Raw genomic sequence first — 17,803 nt, 5'->3', positions numbered from 1 at the left:
ATCTTGTTCAAGACCTTAAACCCAAGGATAGCAAAATACAAACCATATTCAAAGTTAGACAGTTTTCCTAGAAGGCTAATCCTTTACAGCCCTGGCTTGACTTTCAAAGACGTTGTTTTTATTCTTGCACGAAACTTTTGCAGTAGTCAAGATTATGAATATTATTTTGTACCACTTCATAGACTTGGTAGAGTACTGAAGTTCAGATTGGTGAACATTTGTTTTCACTCTGATAATGATGCAGCAGTAGGCAGAATACCTACCTAGGGCACATGTCTCATGACTGCAAAGCAAGAACTATACTGGAGCAGTTACACAGTGACGGATTAGGATAGGATTATCTTGGGTCTGTTTAGCCTTGAGAAAAGACGACTGAGAGGGGACCTGATCCAGGTTTATAAATATCTGAGGAGTGGCGGCCATAGCGGTGAGGCCAGTCTCTTTTCAGTGGTACGTGGAGACAGGACGAGGGGAAACGGACATAAGCTGCAGCACAGGAAGTTTCGCACGAATGCGCGTAAGAACTTCTTCACGGTGAGGGTGACGGAGCACTGGAACAGGCTCCCCACAACAGGGAGGTTGTGGAGTCTCCTTCTCTGGAGATATTCAAGTCTCGCCTGGACGCCTACCTGTGCGACCTGGTGTAGGGAACCTGCTTTGGCAGGGGGGTTGGTCTCGATGATCTCTAGAGATCCCTTCCAACCCCTACAATTCTGTGATTCTGTGATCTTCAGAGTGAATGGTACTAATTAAGAATACAAATCGGTGGTTTATAGGCTACAGAGACACATAGCAAAGAATGGTGAGAACATCGGGCTGGTTTGGCCAAATACTTAAACAGAGCACAAGCCAAATAAGACAGATGAGCATGGACAAAATCTAGGGACATTAGTAGACAGAGAAATAACAGGATGATCAAGCTTTTGAAGCTAGCAAAATTTAAAAAGACCCAGAGTCAGGATGGAAATTCATAGATTCACAGTGTAGGTGAAAGGGAAGAAATGGGGCTAGGATATGGTCAGGTTCAAGGCAAGGAAGAAGAAAGAGGAGAGACGGTGGCCAGTTTGGAACAGAAATGAAGTCCACCAAGACTTGTTGATTTGTTACCGTCAACAAATAACACAGAAAACTTTCATTGGGAAAATATTCCATTCCCTCTAGTGCTGATCCACATAACAGCACTGCTAGACCATCAATCTAGTTACTTTCTTGGCAGGGCTCCTGGTGGGAGATTCTGTAAGTTCCAACATTCCTGATGAATGATGTGACGACAGCAGGTTGGATTTTATTTTTATTTTTTTTAAAGTTCCAGAATTCACACATGTGTATCATTAAAAATTGTTATTGCTAATCACTCCAAAATTAGGAATTGCAGAACAAAGTTTGCATTGGTACTATCCCACACTGTAGCATTCTTTAATGATGGAGGGCTGCAAAATAATTTTCCCTCAGGATCAACCTTATAAAGCGGTCATATAATCTGGGCTATGCAGGTGAAGAATGCTGCTGTGAACCTCTGTGGGGCAGGTAGTACCAGACAAGTCATAGCTATCATACAAGCTGGATTTTTATATGTATATGAAATCAGGGTACCATCTTCTTTTGTCCAACTAAAATCCATACACCTGATTAGTAGAAAAACTGAGTGCACAGAGCTGCTTTAAAATCAGAGTAAGTTATAAATGTTATTAATTGCCCAGCACACTAGCAAATTGTAACTCTGTGCACTGAGCTGGCACATAAAAGATTAAAAGTTTCCATGAACTTGATTCCTAATCTGTAAGATGAAGTCGCTAATGCTCCCTCATGAATAGCATGAGTAAAATGAATAGCATATATAAAATACCAATGTCCATGCTGACAAATTCCAGGAAAAGTTCCTAATGAAAAGATACTGAGTTTGGATAGCATGTATTAAAAGAAGCATAAATAATGAGAAAAATCACTGAACAGCAATTATAGCATTAACGAGTCACAACAGACAACCTAGAGCATGAACAAAGAAAATTATTAAAAAACAGGATATGTTGTAATCACAACTTCAGCAGCCAAAAGAAGGGCTGCACAAAGGATTTTGAGAATGGTGTTTTACTTTAAATATGGTAATACTTATAAAATCATTATGTGAGCATGCAATGCCAGGCAATAATCCTACTGAACACAGCTGTGCCAGACAAAACAAGCCATTAAGTGGATGAAACTTCAAACATGATCTGGAAATGTGGAGTAAAGAAACTTTTGGAAAGCTTCAGAGGAGCCAGCAATCACAGGCAAAAAATACATCAAGAAATGTATTCCAAAATTAACAACAATAAACAAATAGTTAACAGCAACGAATATTAATATACCACAAACTTGTGAAAATTAGTAATTAAGCACTTTCTAAACAATAGTGAAGACAACATGGGGACAAATGTTTAGTCTGAAGAAGGCACATTTTAAAAAGTAAAATGGATGATTAATTGTTGTTATAAAGGCTGTGTGACGCAGCCATGATAGATGCAATGCAACCAACACACAACATTCATTGAGTGTTAGATAGACTTACCGGAAGTCATCCAAACTCAGGCTACTTCTGCAACAACAGGCACACAAGTTACCTCAGAGCCCAGGTGAAAAAATGTGAAAACAGCAACAAAAAAACTCAACAGACCTATCCCAACAAAACTGAATAGGCTTGGGCTTGAACACAGCTATGAGAGAATAGAGTTTCTGACCTAGAATCGTTAACAGAGTGAAACGACAACAGTGCTTGAACATGTCATCAGCACAATGACCTTTGAATTTAAAACTCCTGATACTAAAATTTTCTTTAAGATTCATTTCAAAGAATGATTTTCTTTAAATCAGTAGCTGCTTATGCTGGTTTTCATTGTTAAAGTTAATTGCAGTGCTTAGCAGGCATCAACATTCTTCTGTAATCTATATGAAAAATTCATGTAGGACTCTAATTCACTTGGCCTTTTTTTTTTTTTTTTTGTGGTACATGGAACCAATCCCTCAGCCATTAGCTCGTTAATTCTTGCTGAAATGTTTAAGTGGGTTGACCATAAATACAATCACTGCACATGCTGCATTTTATTTCAAAGGAGCTACTGAACTCTGGACAAACTGATGCAACCCATGGAGGTGGTGGATTCACTGTCCCTGGAGGTGTTAAAAATACTCATAGATATAGCCCTGAGGAACATGGTTAGTGGGCATAGTGGGGAAGGGTCAGTGGTTGGACTAGATGATCTTAATGGTCTTTCCTGACCTTAATGATTCAATGATTTTATGAACATCGTAGTTTATGGGATTAAAATACTCAAATTTCAGATTTTGTTTTACAGTAGGTACTGCTTTCTAAAGTACCATGATAAAAGACAGTGCAACTGTGAAAATGAAAACATATACTAGCAAACTGGAACAGTCTATGACTAAGATAAACTATTATATCATATACAGCTGCTTAATTCTGTGGGTTTTATTCCTAAACACTCCTAAAAAATTTTAACATCTTCTATTTGGGGCCTACATTTTTAAAATGTTTTAATTTTATTGCTCACCCAGCGATGAGAAATTGGGATGCTTCTTCTCAGAATACATATAAGGAGAAACATATTTATTGTATATATTTCAAACACTGGAATAGGCTTTCTTGAGAGGCAGCAGATGCCCCCTCACATGCCTGTTAGCATTCAAGATGTTTGGACAATGCCCTCATTAATGTTGATTAGCCCTGAAGAGGTCAGGCAGTTGAATTAGATGATCTTTAAAAATCCAACTGAACTATTTTATTCTAATCTGGTGTATGTTCAAGGTGTGTATAGAAAACCAAAGCAGGTATATACCTACCCAGAAGTCTGGGAAGCATGCCCACATACACTAACTAGTAGGTGGAAAATACCAATGACAGAGTTGAAATGCTAGTCATCAAGATATCCTGCATGAATTCTTTGCACTCCAGAAATACTTGTGACTTCTCATTTATTACCTTAGCAGTTTTCATTGGACATTATTTGCCTGTCTGTAGAAGTTATGATTGCTTTATACAGTTAAAAAAGTGATTAAAAACAGGAATTATACATTGATAATCTCCTCTTCCTACTTTCCGACTTTACCCCCCCAGAAATTGCTCTATAAAAATAATTTCATTGTCTTTTGATAACTGAAATCTTTCAACACGTTGCCCATATATTCATTCCTCTGGGATTTCAGATCTACTACTTGATCTCAGACTTTTTAGGTAATCAACCATAGCAATGCAATATGTGCACAGTGCCTCTAGCAAAACTTCAAAGACGTGGGAAACAAAACTCATCACTTTGCCTTTAATTTCTCTCAAGTGGGGCTAAAGCTAGAAGAGAGAAGAAAAGGCATGATGCACATGGATAACATTTGGAGTAATTCCACAAGTAATCTTTACGTCTTGTGGCAGCGACTATCCATAGCAGATTCTGCAGAGGGAAAATCCAAAGCAATGAGCAAACGACTTTCAGATAGGGCCTCTGTTTCATGGGAATATTCACTTAAGCATAATTTCAGGAACAAACAGTATCTCTTACTGCAGACCACAGGATTTACTCAGGGCATTCAAATCATTCTAAAACGTGAACCAGATATGTTTTCAGTAATGCTGCTTGAACTCCAAGAAGTGTGACAGCCCTTCCCCAAACAGAATAAAATTTGGTTATTTTGTAGCCAGAGATTTATTTTAAAAAACACTATGTAGGAATTGTCTGTAACTTCACTCTTTCTGTTTTGGAAAGCAAAGAACCAAGAAAGTAGCCTAAATATTTCCTTAATTTTACTAGATTTAGGGTGTGTGTGACAGGATCCTTTCACTCTTGAGATGGATCACTTTGGAAAAGATACCAGAAGGCAGATTTTTAGGTCTGGATGAAATCCTGTAGCCACATCCAAGAAAAGTTGGAGCATGGTTTAAAGTTCAATATTCCTAATGAAATATCACGTAGGTGACAAACACAATTTGGACAAGATGCCTTGTATGCTTCTTTTCTAGGGAACTGAAGTTTATCACCACCAGTCTGAGAAGGCATTACTCTTAAGCCTGGAGTCATAAGACTTAATCTTGGAGTCATGAGATCTACAAAGACTACACACAGATGTCACAGATTGAGAAATAAGAGAAAAACAGAATGTTAGCAGAGAAGAAAGGGATCTCGTTATATAAAACTCATAGCAGACTACAAGTCAAGAGGACTGTTGCTAGGTGTGTCTGTGTAGAAGTTGTTAAACAATTTGCTATTATTCCCATAGAAGGGAATCTAAGAAGATAAACACAAGTATTTTCAACAGTACTATGGATCTTATTTCATCCCAAGAAAGAAACCCAACCCAAATTAGAGAATGTTTTAATGAAGGTTTCCTTCTTTTGGTTAGAGTATAAAATTGATTCTGAACCAGGCTTTTCCATGACTGAGCTATCCAGAATAACAGAAAATACAAGAAAAGAAGAGTTCTCAAGCTCTTACTTTCTCCAACACCACAGTAGAAAGGCTCCCACTCACACCACAACAAATGCTTACTCTTCTCTACAGGCTTTTGGAGCGTGAAGTTGGTAAGCAAGTATATAGCCCAAACCCAGAAACAAGGCTTCTGACACTACATTTCTACAATGAATGAGGATAGCTGGGGAACTAAACACACATCTGACCCAGGAGGAATAGCAAACCTTTCCTGTCACAACTAAAGTGAATTCTCATATCATGACTAAGTTGGTTACACGCATCCCCTTAAGAACTGAAGGTGATACATCATTTCACAACACAACAGCACGCAAATGCACAGTCACTTAAAGGCGTGGAAATAAAATGTTGATTTTCTTATTTTGTTCTCACTCGTACAGTTATTTTTCCCTTCCCTCCTCTAAAGTGATGAAGTCTAAATCACAATTTTTTTTTTGCATTTTAAAAAATGCACCACTAAAAATTTACACACATTAAGCAGTAGCGAAACTCCCAGTTTAATAAATTGAAACTTTCAACTGAAAAACAAAGAAAAAAATTAAACATACTACTAATGATACCTGTTAAACTTTGAATTGCGTGTTGGTGACTCCGCTCCTCTTAAAAGGTGTCTGAAGTACTACAACAGAGAGGAATAAAATACTGAATAAAGTACTGGGCTAGGTAGGAGGTAAGGGCTACTATGCCATAACATTGTAGAATTCAGTAAGAATACCAGAAGTAATAGGAAAACTGACCATAATCTAGCAGCTACAACATTCTTCTAGAAAAGGATTGACTGAATTTGCAACACATGCTCCCAGGACTACTTATTTTAGTTACATCCTCTCGTGATCAAAACAAACAAGAAAAAATAAAAGCAAAAACTGAAGTCTAAAATTAAGCAGTATAATTCATGTCTCTTCCTTGTTAAAAATCAAGCACTTGAAGCATTATAGCTATTCTAGGAAAGTGACCATCAATACCATTTTTGAGAGATACATTTCATGAAACAGGACATAAGCAAGGTAAATATCTGATTCTAGGATAAGTCAATATATTCTGCCTCAAATAAATGTGAGAAGCTTAGTACACAGTTTGATTCATACACACAAGCTGCAAAGGGAATGAAAACTTCTCAACTTCTGTGTTTAAAGCGTTGTCTATTACAAGGCTTTAAAAGCAGCTGTGTGGCCAGTGTGATGACATTATTTATATAAAATTGCATTCAGAGCCCAGTTTTCTTCACTAATCATAGAACAACCTTAAATACCCAGCAAATTGCTTATGATGCTCTTCTGGAGAACATATTCCTGATTTTCAGATGCTGGAATGAGTAACATTGAAGGTACTTAAATAAATCTTTGTAACTTTAAGTATCACTGAATTTTACCAAGTAAATAAAATAGTATTTTATGTCTATTAAGAAGACAACTGTTGCAGCAAACCTGTATTACAAAAGAAGTGGAGGAAGGAATGGGAATTTGTAGTAGCAGTGCTATACAAGAAATTATTACATCAAGAATATATATATATATATTTTTATTCTGTCGATGCTGCATTGAACTAGAATAAATTTAGTTTTTTGAGATTAGTTAGATGTCAGAGCTGAGACCAAAGTGAAAAATGAAGATGTAATTCTCAGATACACATGCATGCAGCTTATAAATAGTGTATCCTACAAAAACAACAACTACAAAAAATAACAATATTGCTTTAGGACTTGTCTTAAAATGTTTCAGACTTACCTCATCACTATGACAGAACATAGGAGTAAAAACATTCTCAAGGAGAGAAAGTACGTGCTCATAAGCTTCAAAAAGACACCTCATGGTTTGAAGTTTCACAACATCCTCATATGGACCTTCAGCAACTGCAGAAAAATTATTTAAAAAAAAAATCATCACTGCAAGCTAATACAAGTCCAGTAGATAAAAAACAGAAATAAACTGATAAAGCATGGTGTAAGTGCAGCATAGTAAGGGGTTAACACGTCTTTACTGCTACAACAGAAGACTGAGATCATGTTTAGATAAATTAGTCATGTTTAGATAAATTAGTCCTGTCAAATCCTGTCTAACTTTCAGCATTACATCATTCCTTCCAAATTCAAACTTACTTCTTTGAATCTCCTCCACAATAAAGGGATCAAATCTGATTTTGTCAATGCTTTCATCCAGGCAATAGGTTTTGTAAATTTTCTGGACTTCCTCATGAAGAGCCATCTTTTCAGTATCTGATAGCTCTGGTCGCAAAATTCGGTCATTGAATTCCTCTGAGAATTAAGGAAAAAAAATGCATTTGTTGATCAACTTGGCAAACAAATAGCAGCATAAAAATAAATTTTCCATTTTCCAGCAGATATAGACATTCATACAGCTTTAGAACAAACAGAAGGCATCTCAAAATGTCAAGGTAGCTGCACTCTTATTAAAATTATTAATCAATTTTTAAATTATTTATCAATTTTTAAAATTATTAAAATTATTCCTAAAAATAAATGGCATTAAAAATAATTATTCTGCATCACAGTGAGGATAAATCCATGAAGGGCCTGAACAGCCCTTTAAACTAATCATCCACTTCCTCTGTTGCTATTTCATTCGCAAGTTCCATCCTATTTTAATAATTTCAAAATCTTTAATATCAGGACAACCTGAAAATTAATTTCCTCTGGCTATATGTATTACACATATTCAACGCAATAATTCAACATAAAATATATACATATATTCAACACTATTATTGTGCAACTCCTGCTTGATTTATTACTCATCATATTAATGGTATGAAAACCAGAAAGAAGGGAAGACATGGTAGTGTTCACTTCATTTTTCAATTAATTTGATACAAATAACCTTCTTCAGAGAAAGTCTTCCAAGATTTTCTCTGTTTCTTCAAGCTGATTTTGTCCAAAACATTAAAACATTTCCACCAAGTGAAAAACCACCTGCAGTACATATTTAGACAGCATAACCTGAGAGACCTACTTCTTACCCTTTGCTTTACAAGCTAATATACAGAATCACCATCCTTAAAAGCACAAGAGAAGATTAGAAATAAGAAAATTCCAAAGTTTACTAAAAAAATTGATCATTGGTAATAGCCACAGTTTGAGTTCTTGCTCAAACTTCCTGCTAGAAGCAGCATCTCTAGAGAGTTGTATTGGCTGAGAGACTGCTCTATACATAGCACTAGCATTAAACAGGCAACCACTTGGCTCTTTCTTGGTGAGAAGAGATTTTCCTGACATAAAGACAACACATTTGAAGGATACCAAGCCCAAAGAAAGCATGCATAGAGATTATTTATATTACTTTTATACATTAATTAACTACTTGTGAAGTATTTAAACATCTTGCTGCTGTATATAAGGGCCTGGGATACAAAGACAGAGCCACTATTTCCTATGCAACAGAAATACTTGATTACAAGAAAAGAAAAAAAGCCAAACACAACAGAAAAGCATTATGTTGGTAAGCCAGTAATCAACCACCAGTGGACAAAAAAAAAAAAAAAGACATTAACCACCCTAAATTACAGAAACTTCACAGAAAAGCAAGACGCTTTTCAGACAACACTCATCTAACAGTAAAACCAAATGCATACATCACAACCAAGATTACTGAATAGGAGGAGGTTCCAGCAGCTTTACTGCTCCTGCTATGTTTCTGCTCTTTAAGCTTTAGGTCTTAACATGAAAATCTTTTCATGATGTGGAGCTCATTTTAGAAATACCTCAGTAACCACATATTTAAAAGATGCAGCTGCACATTGTATCTGTGGCTAGAATGTGGAATACTTTATTTGTAAATGTACAACCTTTATCAATAAACAGAAACGCAATTAGACCTGAAGTCCACACTGACATCAATATTATCAAGATTAGCATTCAAGAATCAGTACATAAGTAAATGAACACTGACCTTGAAATGTAATCTCTTCCTCAACAATGCTGCCTCGCTCTGTGACTGAACATTCATTTAAATATACAAATGGTTAAACCCTGTAAAATCATCAAATACAGCTCAGTACATACTCATAACCTTACCTACAGTCAGGCAGAACTGCAGCACATGGACTGCCCCTTCCTGTTTCAAGAAGTTCATAAATCGAAATAAAAGATCCTGCTGATCTCGGATCTCCTTTAACTCCAGTTTCAGGACCTTCATAGGAAATTTAAAAAAAACGGTCAATTTTCATACTTTCAGTGAGAACAAAAATAAAGCAGTGAGCTGTAGAACAAAAGCAGCAGGTAAAGTAAAACAATTAGGCAAAACGGGAATGCAAATAAATGTTGCCTCTTCTTACAGATGGCTTTTTATTTCTTGGCTCTGCAAATTTCTGAAGGAATGGAACCAATGAAGAAGTAGGTTCAGTTGCTTTTTCAGGCTGCAAGAAAAAAAAACGAGAAAACAAGTGGGTAAGAGAGCTTCTTTAAAAGAAGTATAATTACTCTGGTTTTACCTTTGTTAGTACTTACTGGACTATCATCAATGAAGATGAGCAGCAAATGGTTGACAGTGTCCTGCAAGAAAACATTATACAAATTTAATATTAAAGAAACTCAAGTGGATGGAAATATTTTCACTATTGTGTTACAGTCATATTAATACTTTAAATATATATATATTGTTTACAAGTCAGGGAATTTCCTACAAGATTTGAACAGAAACAGTCTTTACTTAGTGATAGAAAAATCTACAAGGTCTTTTTGCTGATCAAACAGATCTAACTACTAATACTTTCAGTTACAGTATCTTCTGCTTATAGTTTGCTGATACATTTGTAAATACTGCAGAGGATGATCAGAGGGCTGGAGCACCTCCCCTAAGAGGATGGGCTGAGATAGCTGGGCTCTTCAGCCTGCAGGTGAAAAGGCTCTAAGGGAACTTTACTGCAGCCTTCCAGTACCTAAAGGGGGCATAAAAGAAACCTGGGGAGGGACTTTTTATAAAGGCAGGTAGCGAGAGGATGAAGGGAAATGCCTGTAAAGTGGAAGGTAATGTAGATTTAGGCTAGATATTAGGAAGAAATTCTTTACTGTGGGAGTGGTGAGATACTGGAACAGTTTGTCCACAGACTGTGAACACCTCCAGCCTGGAGGTGCTTAAGGCCAGACTGGATGGGGCTTTGAGCATCCTGGTCTAGAGGCACATGTCCCTGCCTATAGCAGAGGTATGGAACTAGATGATCTTAAAGGTCCCTTTCAACGCAAACCATTCCATGGCTCCATGAAAATCAAAGATGGCAGTATCCCATCTTCATAAGCAAATATTTTCTAATTCACAGAATTAAGGGCAAAGTAATTTGTTTTAATACAGGTGCTAAAAGGCTGGCTTACTTAAACTGCTATGAAGATGCATACTGCTAGAGCTGAAGTAATTGATATAATTGATAATTATATCAATTTGAGGGTGCTTATACTAATAACATTTCCTCAATTGACAGGACTTGTAGTCCTTCATTAAAACTACATTAAGAGATCATGCTAATGCTGTATTTTAATCAGTTCAGTCACTTAAGCATTCAAATCATATAATGGTTTTAGTTGGAACAAACCTTCAAGGTTATCCAGTTCCAACCCCCCCTTACTATAGGCAGGAACACCTCCCTCTAGACCAGGTCGCTGAAATCCCCATCCAGCCTGGCCTTGAATGCTTCCAGGGAGGGGGCATCCACAGCCTCACTGGGTAGCCCATTCCAGTGTCTCACCACCTTCACAGTAAAGAATTTCTTCCTAATACCTAGTCTAAATCTACCCTCTTCCAGTTTAAAGTCATCTCCCCTTGTCCTGTTGCTGTTCTCCCTTATCAGTTGTAATGAACAAAGACATTAGCCACAAAGATTCCTTTTCTTTAACCCAGACAAAGCCCACAGCAAGCAAGCTACTGAGTGTAATTTGCTTTACCATAACACGCTTATGATGAAAACAGTAATATTAAATAAATGAAGATTACTTATGTTTTAAAGTCTTACAGGATCAGCTAAAAAATCCATAGAGGGAAGAAAAACAGAACCAGGCAGAATCTCTCTAATAAGAAGTGCCAGAGATCTGAAAATTAAAATCAATAAAAAAAAAATCAGTACCCACACTAAACAACAATTTTTAAGGGAATAAAGTCACTAATAACATTACATTGTACTGGGAAATACTTTAGTATTTAAAAACACATTTTAAGAGTGTTGCAATACTTCCAATGGCGATCAAATAATTCACCAGCAAAGGGCCTTAACATGCAAGTAAAGGGATAAGGAGAGGATAACTTTGGAATTCATTTTGTTGTCCCTAAAATTATAGTACTACATTGTATGTGTACACTTTGAAGAAAATAAATACTTTCTATACCTGCACTCTGTTGATTTGGGGGGCAAAATATAAGGAAAAAGAAGTTCAGTAAGTTTTCTTAAATAGTGAAGTTCATCTCTTCGGCTTCTCAAAGCAACATGGAGTTCTGGCCCATACTCTTCTAAGGCAGCTTGCTGTAAAAATTCCGCATTTTTAACTGGAAATAGAAAAAACAATAAGTCACAAGCTGTTGCTTTTTGTTATTGTGAAATAAGAGGTGACTGCTTGTCATTTCAGCTAAAAATTAATACTTTCAGTACATGTACAACTGCCAAAGGAAGTTACGATGTTGTAACTTTAAGAAGAACCTAGTCTTAGACTTTGGAGTCTGGCTATGCTAAAAGAAAAATCCCATAGGAATACGAATTCCCTCACTAATTAATTGCAGTTTATATATTATATCCTCAATGATTTTTTCATTCATCACTACTGAAGAACTCAACATTTTGATTCTTCAGAAAAAATGCATTGTCTAAAGTATATCTTTATTTGCTTTTTCCTGACCTCCTTTTTGGTCTCCATTTTACTGGGCTTCTATCTCCTGCCTCGCATACAATTCAAGATTAATGTAAACTTGAACATTTATTCAATCCTGTTATATCCATTTTCCTCCTTAGAACATTTAGAAATGAACACGAAGGAACATATATTAGCCCATATAAAAACAGCATGAATCAAACCAGAACAAGCACGGGATCTGCAGGAACTCTGCCTCATAATAGGTGCTTGGAGTTGAAAGAGTACCTGCTTTATCAGGTTAAAAACTATACATACTAATTAACAGCAATAACTTGCACCCAGTTGTGTGAACAATCCGTCACACGTTCGTGCCAAGAAACACACTGGGATAGACACTAAATACATTCGTGTTATCTGCAAAGCAAAAGCTTGTTCTCAGCTTACTGAATTTAGTACAGAAGACTGCCAACTTATCCTGCACAGCTAAGAACTGCAAGTTGGACTTGGCAATCTTTGTAGGTTCTTTCCAACTACTCAATTGTAACAGATGATATGGGGAATGTGGGAATGTGTACTGCCTGATAAGTCTGCCTAGTTGGTATCACTAAAGGCAGAGAGGAGGAAGATGCAGTCTGGCAGCAACAGGTAATGAACAGTAGAGGTGTCTGCACAAATAGTAGGAGAGGTAAAGGCAGGAAGAGTAGGAGGAAAGGAAATACTCCTCAGAGCAATAATTTTAGGAAGGACATAGAAAGCAAACAGAAAAGGCTAAGCTCAACCAGTCGCTAAAGCAAGGCCTGAAAGCCACCTCCAAACAATGCACAATAGGTGACTGGTTCAGCAACATTTATTAGGAAGTGTTGCTAGAAGTCATTTTCAGGTGCCATTTCACGTATCTGCCCTCAGAAGCTTTTTTGTGTTTAACAAAAGAAAACGGTTTCATTTTCAATGCTGTACATTTACAATCCAGGCCTTTGCCAATGGGGAAAAGCGTTTCCAGAAATCAAAGGAAATATGAAATGTGACATAAACTTCAAGATGATCCAACCTAATTTGATCACGCTCTCATTCGTACCCACTACTCACACGATCAATAAGAATTTCCAAAGTTCAAGTAACAGTATATATTTATAGATATCAAGCAGATGTTCTGAGGGAAGGGAGGAAAGTTCATGACTGCAGTGAAAGTAAACATCTATGCTTAGAAGTTGAATGAAACCACATTTAGTAGATACAGTGCTGTGGAACACAGCCAGTGAAAAAGAGTAAAGATAACATTAAGCGTGGTATTTTTAAACATTCCTTCAACGTAGAGTTTTTGTAATTTCTTAATTTTTATTTGGATATGAATAAAAGATGCTACTTTTCAAAAATGTATGCACTGTCTGTGAGGATAATTATATCTTTTCAACATAATGAACAACTTCATTACGTTAACATGCAGATAGGAAATCAGTGTTAGGTGTGAACTCATTCAAGCTATGAAAGTTACAGTTATAGTACAGAACAGACATGCAACTCTTTTCATTTGTAATTGCTTAGATAGAACACAGAAGAAAATCTTCAAGAAGCACTGCTAAATGATCTTGGCTGCTCTGAACAGACAAAAAACACATTCTTGTTCACCACAGAGTATGGGGTGAAAAGTATGGGGATAAAAGTATGTCAGAATTCGAATCTGAGAGATTTTTTGTATCATACCATTTTCCTTATTTGCAACCTCCACCTCCAGAAGAAAAATGTGAAAGGATCTTTTTGGTTAAATGTTGTTCGTGTTTGAACAGGAGGCAATGATAAGAAGATTTAGCAAACATACCAACAAACATGCAGAAATAAACTTTTATACTTGCCATTTAAAACTGAAAACGCATTAAATCTCTACAGTACCTTTCTGCCTGGCTTTGGCTATCACTTCTATATGTTTCATTGCTGCCTTCAGCATTTTCTTTGTTACTACAGTTGGAATATCCACCTAAATAACAGTTTCAAAATAAAAACAGAATTATTCCAGTTTCTTCCCCAAAGCATCTTTAAGACAACGACTATCAAACTATTAATATCAAACTATTAATATCAAACTATTAATCAACAACTATTAATTTGTCCCCATTCTAACCATAAAAAGAATAATTTAGAAACAACCAGTGAATTCTCTCCAGATAAATGGACACTGTGCTCATTTTCGTTTGTAAAGCATGCAACATTATGTAGAACTAAATGCTGTAAACAATACTGCTAACATTTATTTTAACTTTATAACAATGTGATTCTTCCACTGCCGGAATTATAGTAATACAGCTTGACTTCCAGATCACTGTGGATGAAGCCTAGTTCTATGCAAAGACCACCAACAAAAGCAAACAGTTCCCTGACAGTTCTTAGTACTTGTACGTGCTAAAGTTTGTTATTTTGTTGTATATATTGTCTAATCAGTCGCAGAATATAATTATTAATAATATTATATAATAATTATTAATAATATTATATAATAATATATATAATAATACATATATTATACTTTATTACTGACAAAGACAGACACAATGAATTATTACTCAAATTCTAACTTGATACTAAAAGACACTACGGTTGATATAACAACTAATATACCCTATTACAAAATCGGTAGAGGAGGCAACTATTTTTCTGTACCAATAATGGATCTACAAACAATGCAATTAATACCTGCAGCATATGTTAGAATTACAAATGTTAAGATCTCATTCTAGATTTTCACTTTGAAAGAATTATTTCACTTTCAAATCTCTCTCTACATAATGTCGATACTACACAGATAATTTCCTAATTTCCTTGCAGATTTGCTTTAAAAGCAACAGATTCAAATTCCAGTAAACAAGAAATTCATCTGGATTCGTTGTATAAAAAGGACAGAATCTAGCTGTTCACCTGTCATCACAGAGTGCGCATTCAACTTGTAGTGCAGAAAATACTGCTGTTACGAAAGAGGGGAAAAGACACATTTCTAGTAACTGCCCCAACAGAGGGCCTGCACTGAATAAACCTAGATGCGGAGTTAGATTCTCTTTCTGCTTAGAACAGCCAGATATTTTGAAGCCATATCTGTAAAAAAGACTTGAAGCACTTTACTGGAATACTGGGTATACGTGTTAATCATTAAACACAGCAACAAATTACTTAGATGTTTATAACACACTCTGCAGACTGTTTCTTAACAACTATATTAGTACAAGAATGGTATTTTAGTTCTTACAGTAAGCTACTCACTTAAAGTCTGTTCCTCTTAGATAACACAAGAATGTTATCTGTATTTAAAGAATCCAAGGAATGAGAAGCCACAATTCCATCTTCTAATAGTTTTCTCAATAACTCTCAAAATTTTTTCCACTTAGATTAAGTCACTAAAGGACAGCTAAAAGATTATCTCTAGGTTTTAATAATGCCTTGCACCAGTGTCAAGAAGACACCCATTTACAAGAATCTTGCAAGATGGTTTACAATTAGAAATGGTATAAGCACCAAAACGAAGAAGCAAAAAAACTACAAACTGACTTAAGAATTATCATTTGAAAAACTAAAGTACTAGCTGCAGATGAAGAAAGAGTGTGAATACCTTTCAGTGACCTTACCTTGTGGATTCTTCGAACTAAGACAGATGCAAAGAAACGCAGTGTGCCTCTTAGTTCATCCACAGAGGATTCATCATCGGTAATATTTCTGCAGTGTTATAAAAACAAGTTGCATAAGAAGAAAAAAACCCGAAACATCTGTATTCATCCAACGTCTAACAAAAAACTTAAATAATAAAAATACTAAAAACTGTTATAATAACATCCAACAGCGGCACATCAACAGATGTTAACTGACTTGAAAGCTACAGAGTGTGAGGAGAGAGTGAGCAGTCTTCTACTTGAGCAAAATACACAGCATTACCAGCATGTCTGTGCACTCAACAGTGCCCTAAGAAAAATGTCTGAAGGTAAACTGGAGCTGTATCCTGCTCTAATATACTATCTGCCTATAGCAGAGAGGCTGGAACAAGATGAAAAGTCCCTTCCAACCCAAACCATTCTATGATTTGCATGATTTTGAACAGGTAGAATCTATCTTAGCTTCTACGTATGCGAAAACAGTGATTGTTTTCTATTTCAGTGGCATGTAGTCTTTGTAAATTCTCTGGAGTAAGAGTACTGCAAGCATCTTCCCCAGTTAAGCTAGACTGAACTGGATCTTCCCATTCCTGCGTACTCCACAATTTTATACACAACAAGATTTCAAATAAAGAAACAAAAAATAAAGAAAACAAAACAAGAACTTCTACCTACAGCCACACAAAACAACTGAAGTTATTTAGTATGTTTCTACTTGGGAAAAAAAAAAAGGAATAAAGAACTGTAACTGTGTCAAAACATCTAAACTTTTAATCTGGCTTTCCATCTGCTGCAGTACATTATGTTCAGTGAAAAATCATGTTAAAAATACCTCGAGTTGATTATGGAAAAAATTCCTTAATTCTGTGTCTTTTGGAAACTGGATGAAAATGGGAAATACTAAGTCTTAGATGCAGAAATTGCAACTAGTTTGAGTGGAAGAAGAGACCCTAACAATGGCAGTCCACAAATTGCAATGGAATAAATAAAAGCCTACCAAAATCTAAGTATATATGGACACTATAGTGTGAGTAAAGATATTGATAAAACTGCACTGTAACAGGTGGGCAGTAACACAACCAAGAAAGCTACACACTGCTTCACCTAATGACCACACATGAAAGACATCATAGATCTCAGTTTGCATAATGCATATGCAAACCCCTAAACATTTCTGTCTATGTACTAATTGCAAACATCACTTGTGTAAAAACATACATATATTAGTGCAAGCAGCAAAAGCTATGTTTGAAAAGCAAATAGTTATGCCCATAGCATCATTTTACGTTATTAAGCATCAGAGTTTTTAAAGCAGTGTTATTCTAGGTTACTTAGCAGCCAAATCCATGTTGAAGGAGACCTCTTAGCTACAGATATTGGTGACCTGGCAGTCAAAGCACATAATTAACTGCAAGAAAAAAACACCTCAAAGGAAGCGGCCTGGCATGAGGAACACAGTGATCCTTCAATAGCTAATCATATGTTGATAAAAATACTGTAAGGGAAGTCTTGATTTGTTTTAAGATCACCGCCTCATATTTTGGAAGCAATACAGCTCACACATATCTACACTTTGTAAGGAAGCCAAGGGATCAGCAAACAAATTGTATGACTGTATCACTAATATTAGTCAGATAATAAGAGACATGAGGTAATCAGGACCAAGAAATTGTTTATTGACATTTGGATAATCAGTATTTTGGCTAATTCCACTTGGACACAACTTTATGCCACGTACTTTCCTGAAACACCATCGGTTCGCAGAGACATTCCTTTCACTACCAGTGGACTGAAGACTGGTTAAAAGGTCAAGTAACTGTAAAACCCCAAATCTCCAGTGAGGCAGGGAGGTCCAAATAGCATTTTAAAAGCATTTTAGAGGTTGGCAGCATTTTCTCAGAAAGAAAAAGCTTTAA

The 17,803-nt window shown here is 36.1% G+C and overlaps 1 protein-coding gene across 2 annotated transcripts in view; it reads right to left on the bottom strand.

The window, feature by feature from the left end:
* Positions 1-17,803, bottom strand: part of SNX14 (sorting nexin 14) — a 54,848-nt gene that overhangs the window by 26,555 nt on the left and 10,490 nt on the right. The window contains exons 6-16 of one of the 2 annotated variants that reach the window (XM_010707657.2): positions 15,867-15,954; positions 14,146-14,230; positions 11,800-11,956; positions 11,430-11,505; positions 9,934-9,978; positions 9,762-9,842; positions 9,502-9,616; positions 7,570-7,725; positions 7,199-7,323; positions 6,032-6,090; positions 2,549-2,575 (exon numbers count right to left, since the gene is read on the bottom strand). In XM_010707657.2, the coding sequence (XP_010705959.1) occupies positions 2,549-2,575; positions 6,032-6,090; positions 7,199-7,323; positions 7,570-7,725; positions 9,502-9,616; positions 9,762-9,842; positions 9,934-9,978; positions 11,430-11,505; positions 11,800-11,956; positions 14,146-14,230; positions 15,867-15,954 (1,014 nt within the window). The remainder of the gene's footprint in view (positions 1-2,548; positions 2,576-6,031; positions 6,091-7,198; positions 7,324-7,569; positions 7,726-9,501; positions 9,617-9,761; positions 9,843-9,933; positions 9,979-11,429; positions 11,506-11,799; positions 11,957-14,145; positions 14,231-15,866; positions 15,955-17,803) is intronic. The other variant, XM_019613114.1, reaches the window with a different exon arrangement.

The sequence above is a fragment of the Meleagris gallopavo genome, chromosome 2, assembly GCF_000146605.3.
Source record: "Meleagris gallopavo isolate NT-WF06-2002-E0010 breed Aviagen turkey brand Nicholas breeding stock chromosome 2, Turkey_5.1, whole genome shotgun sequence".
In the NCBI taxonomy this organism is placed as follows: Eukaryota; Metazoa; Chordata; class Aves; order Galliformes; family Phasianidae; genus Meleagris; species Meleagris gallopavo.
Note: the sequence above shows the minus strand (reverse complement) of the source record. Positions and strands in the feature narration are given on the sequence as shown.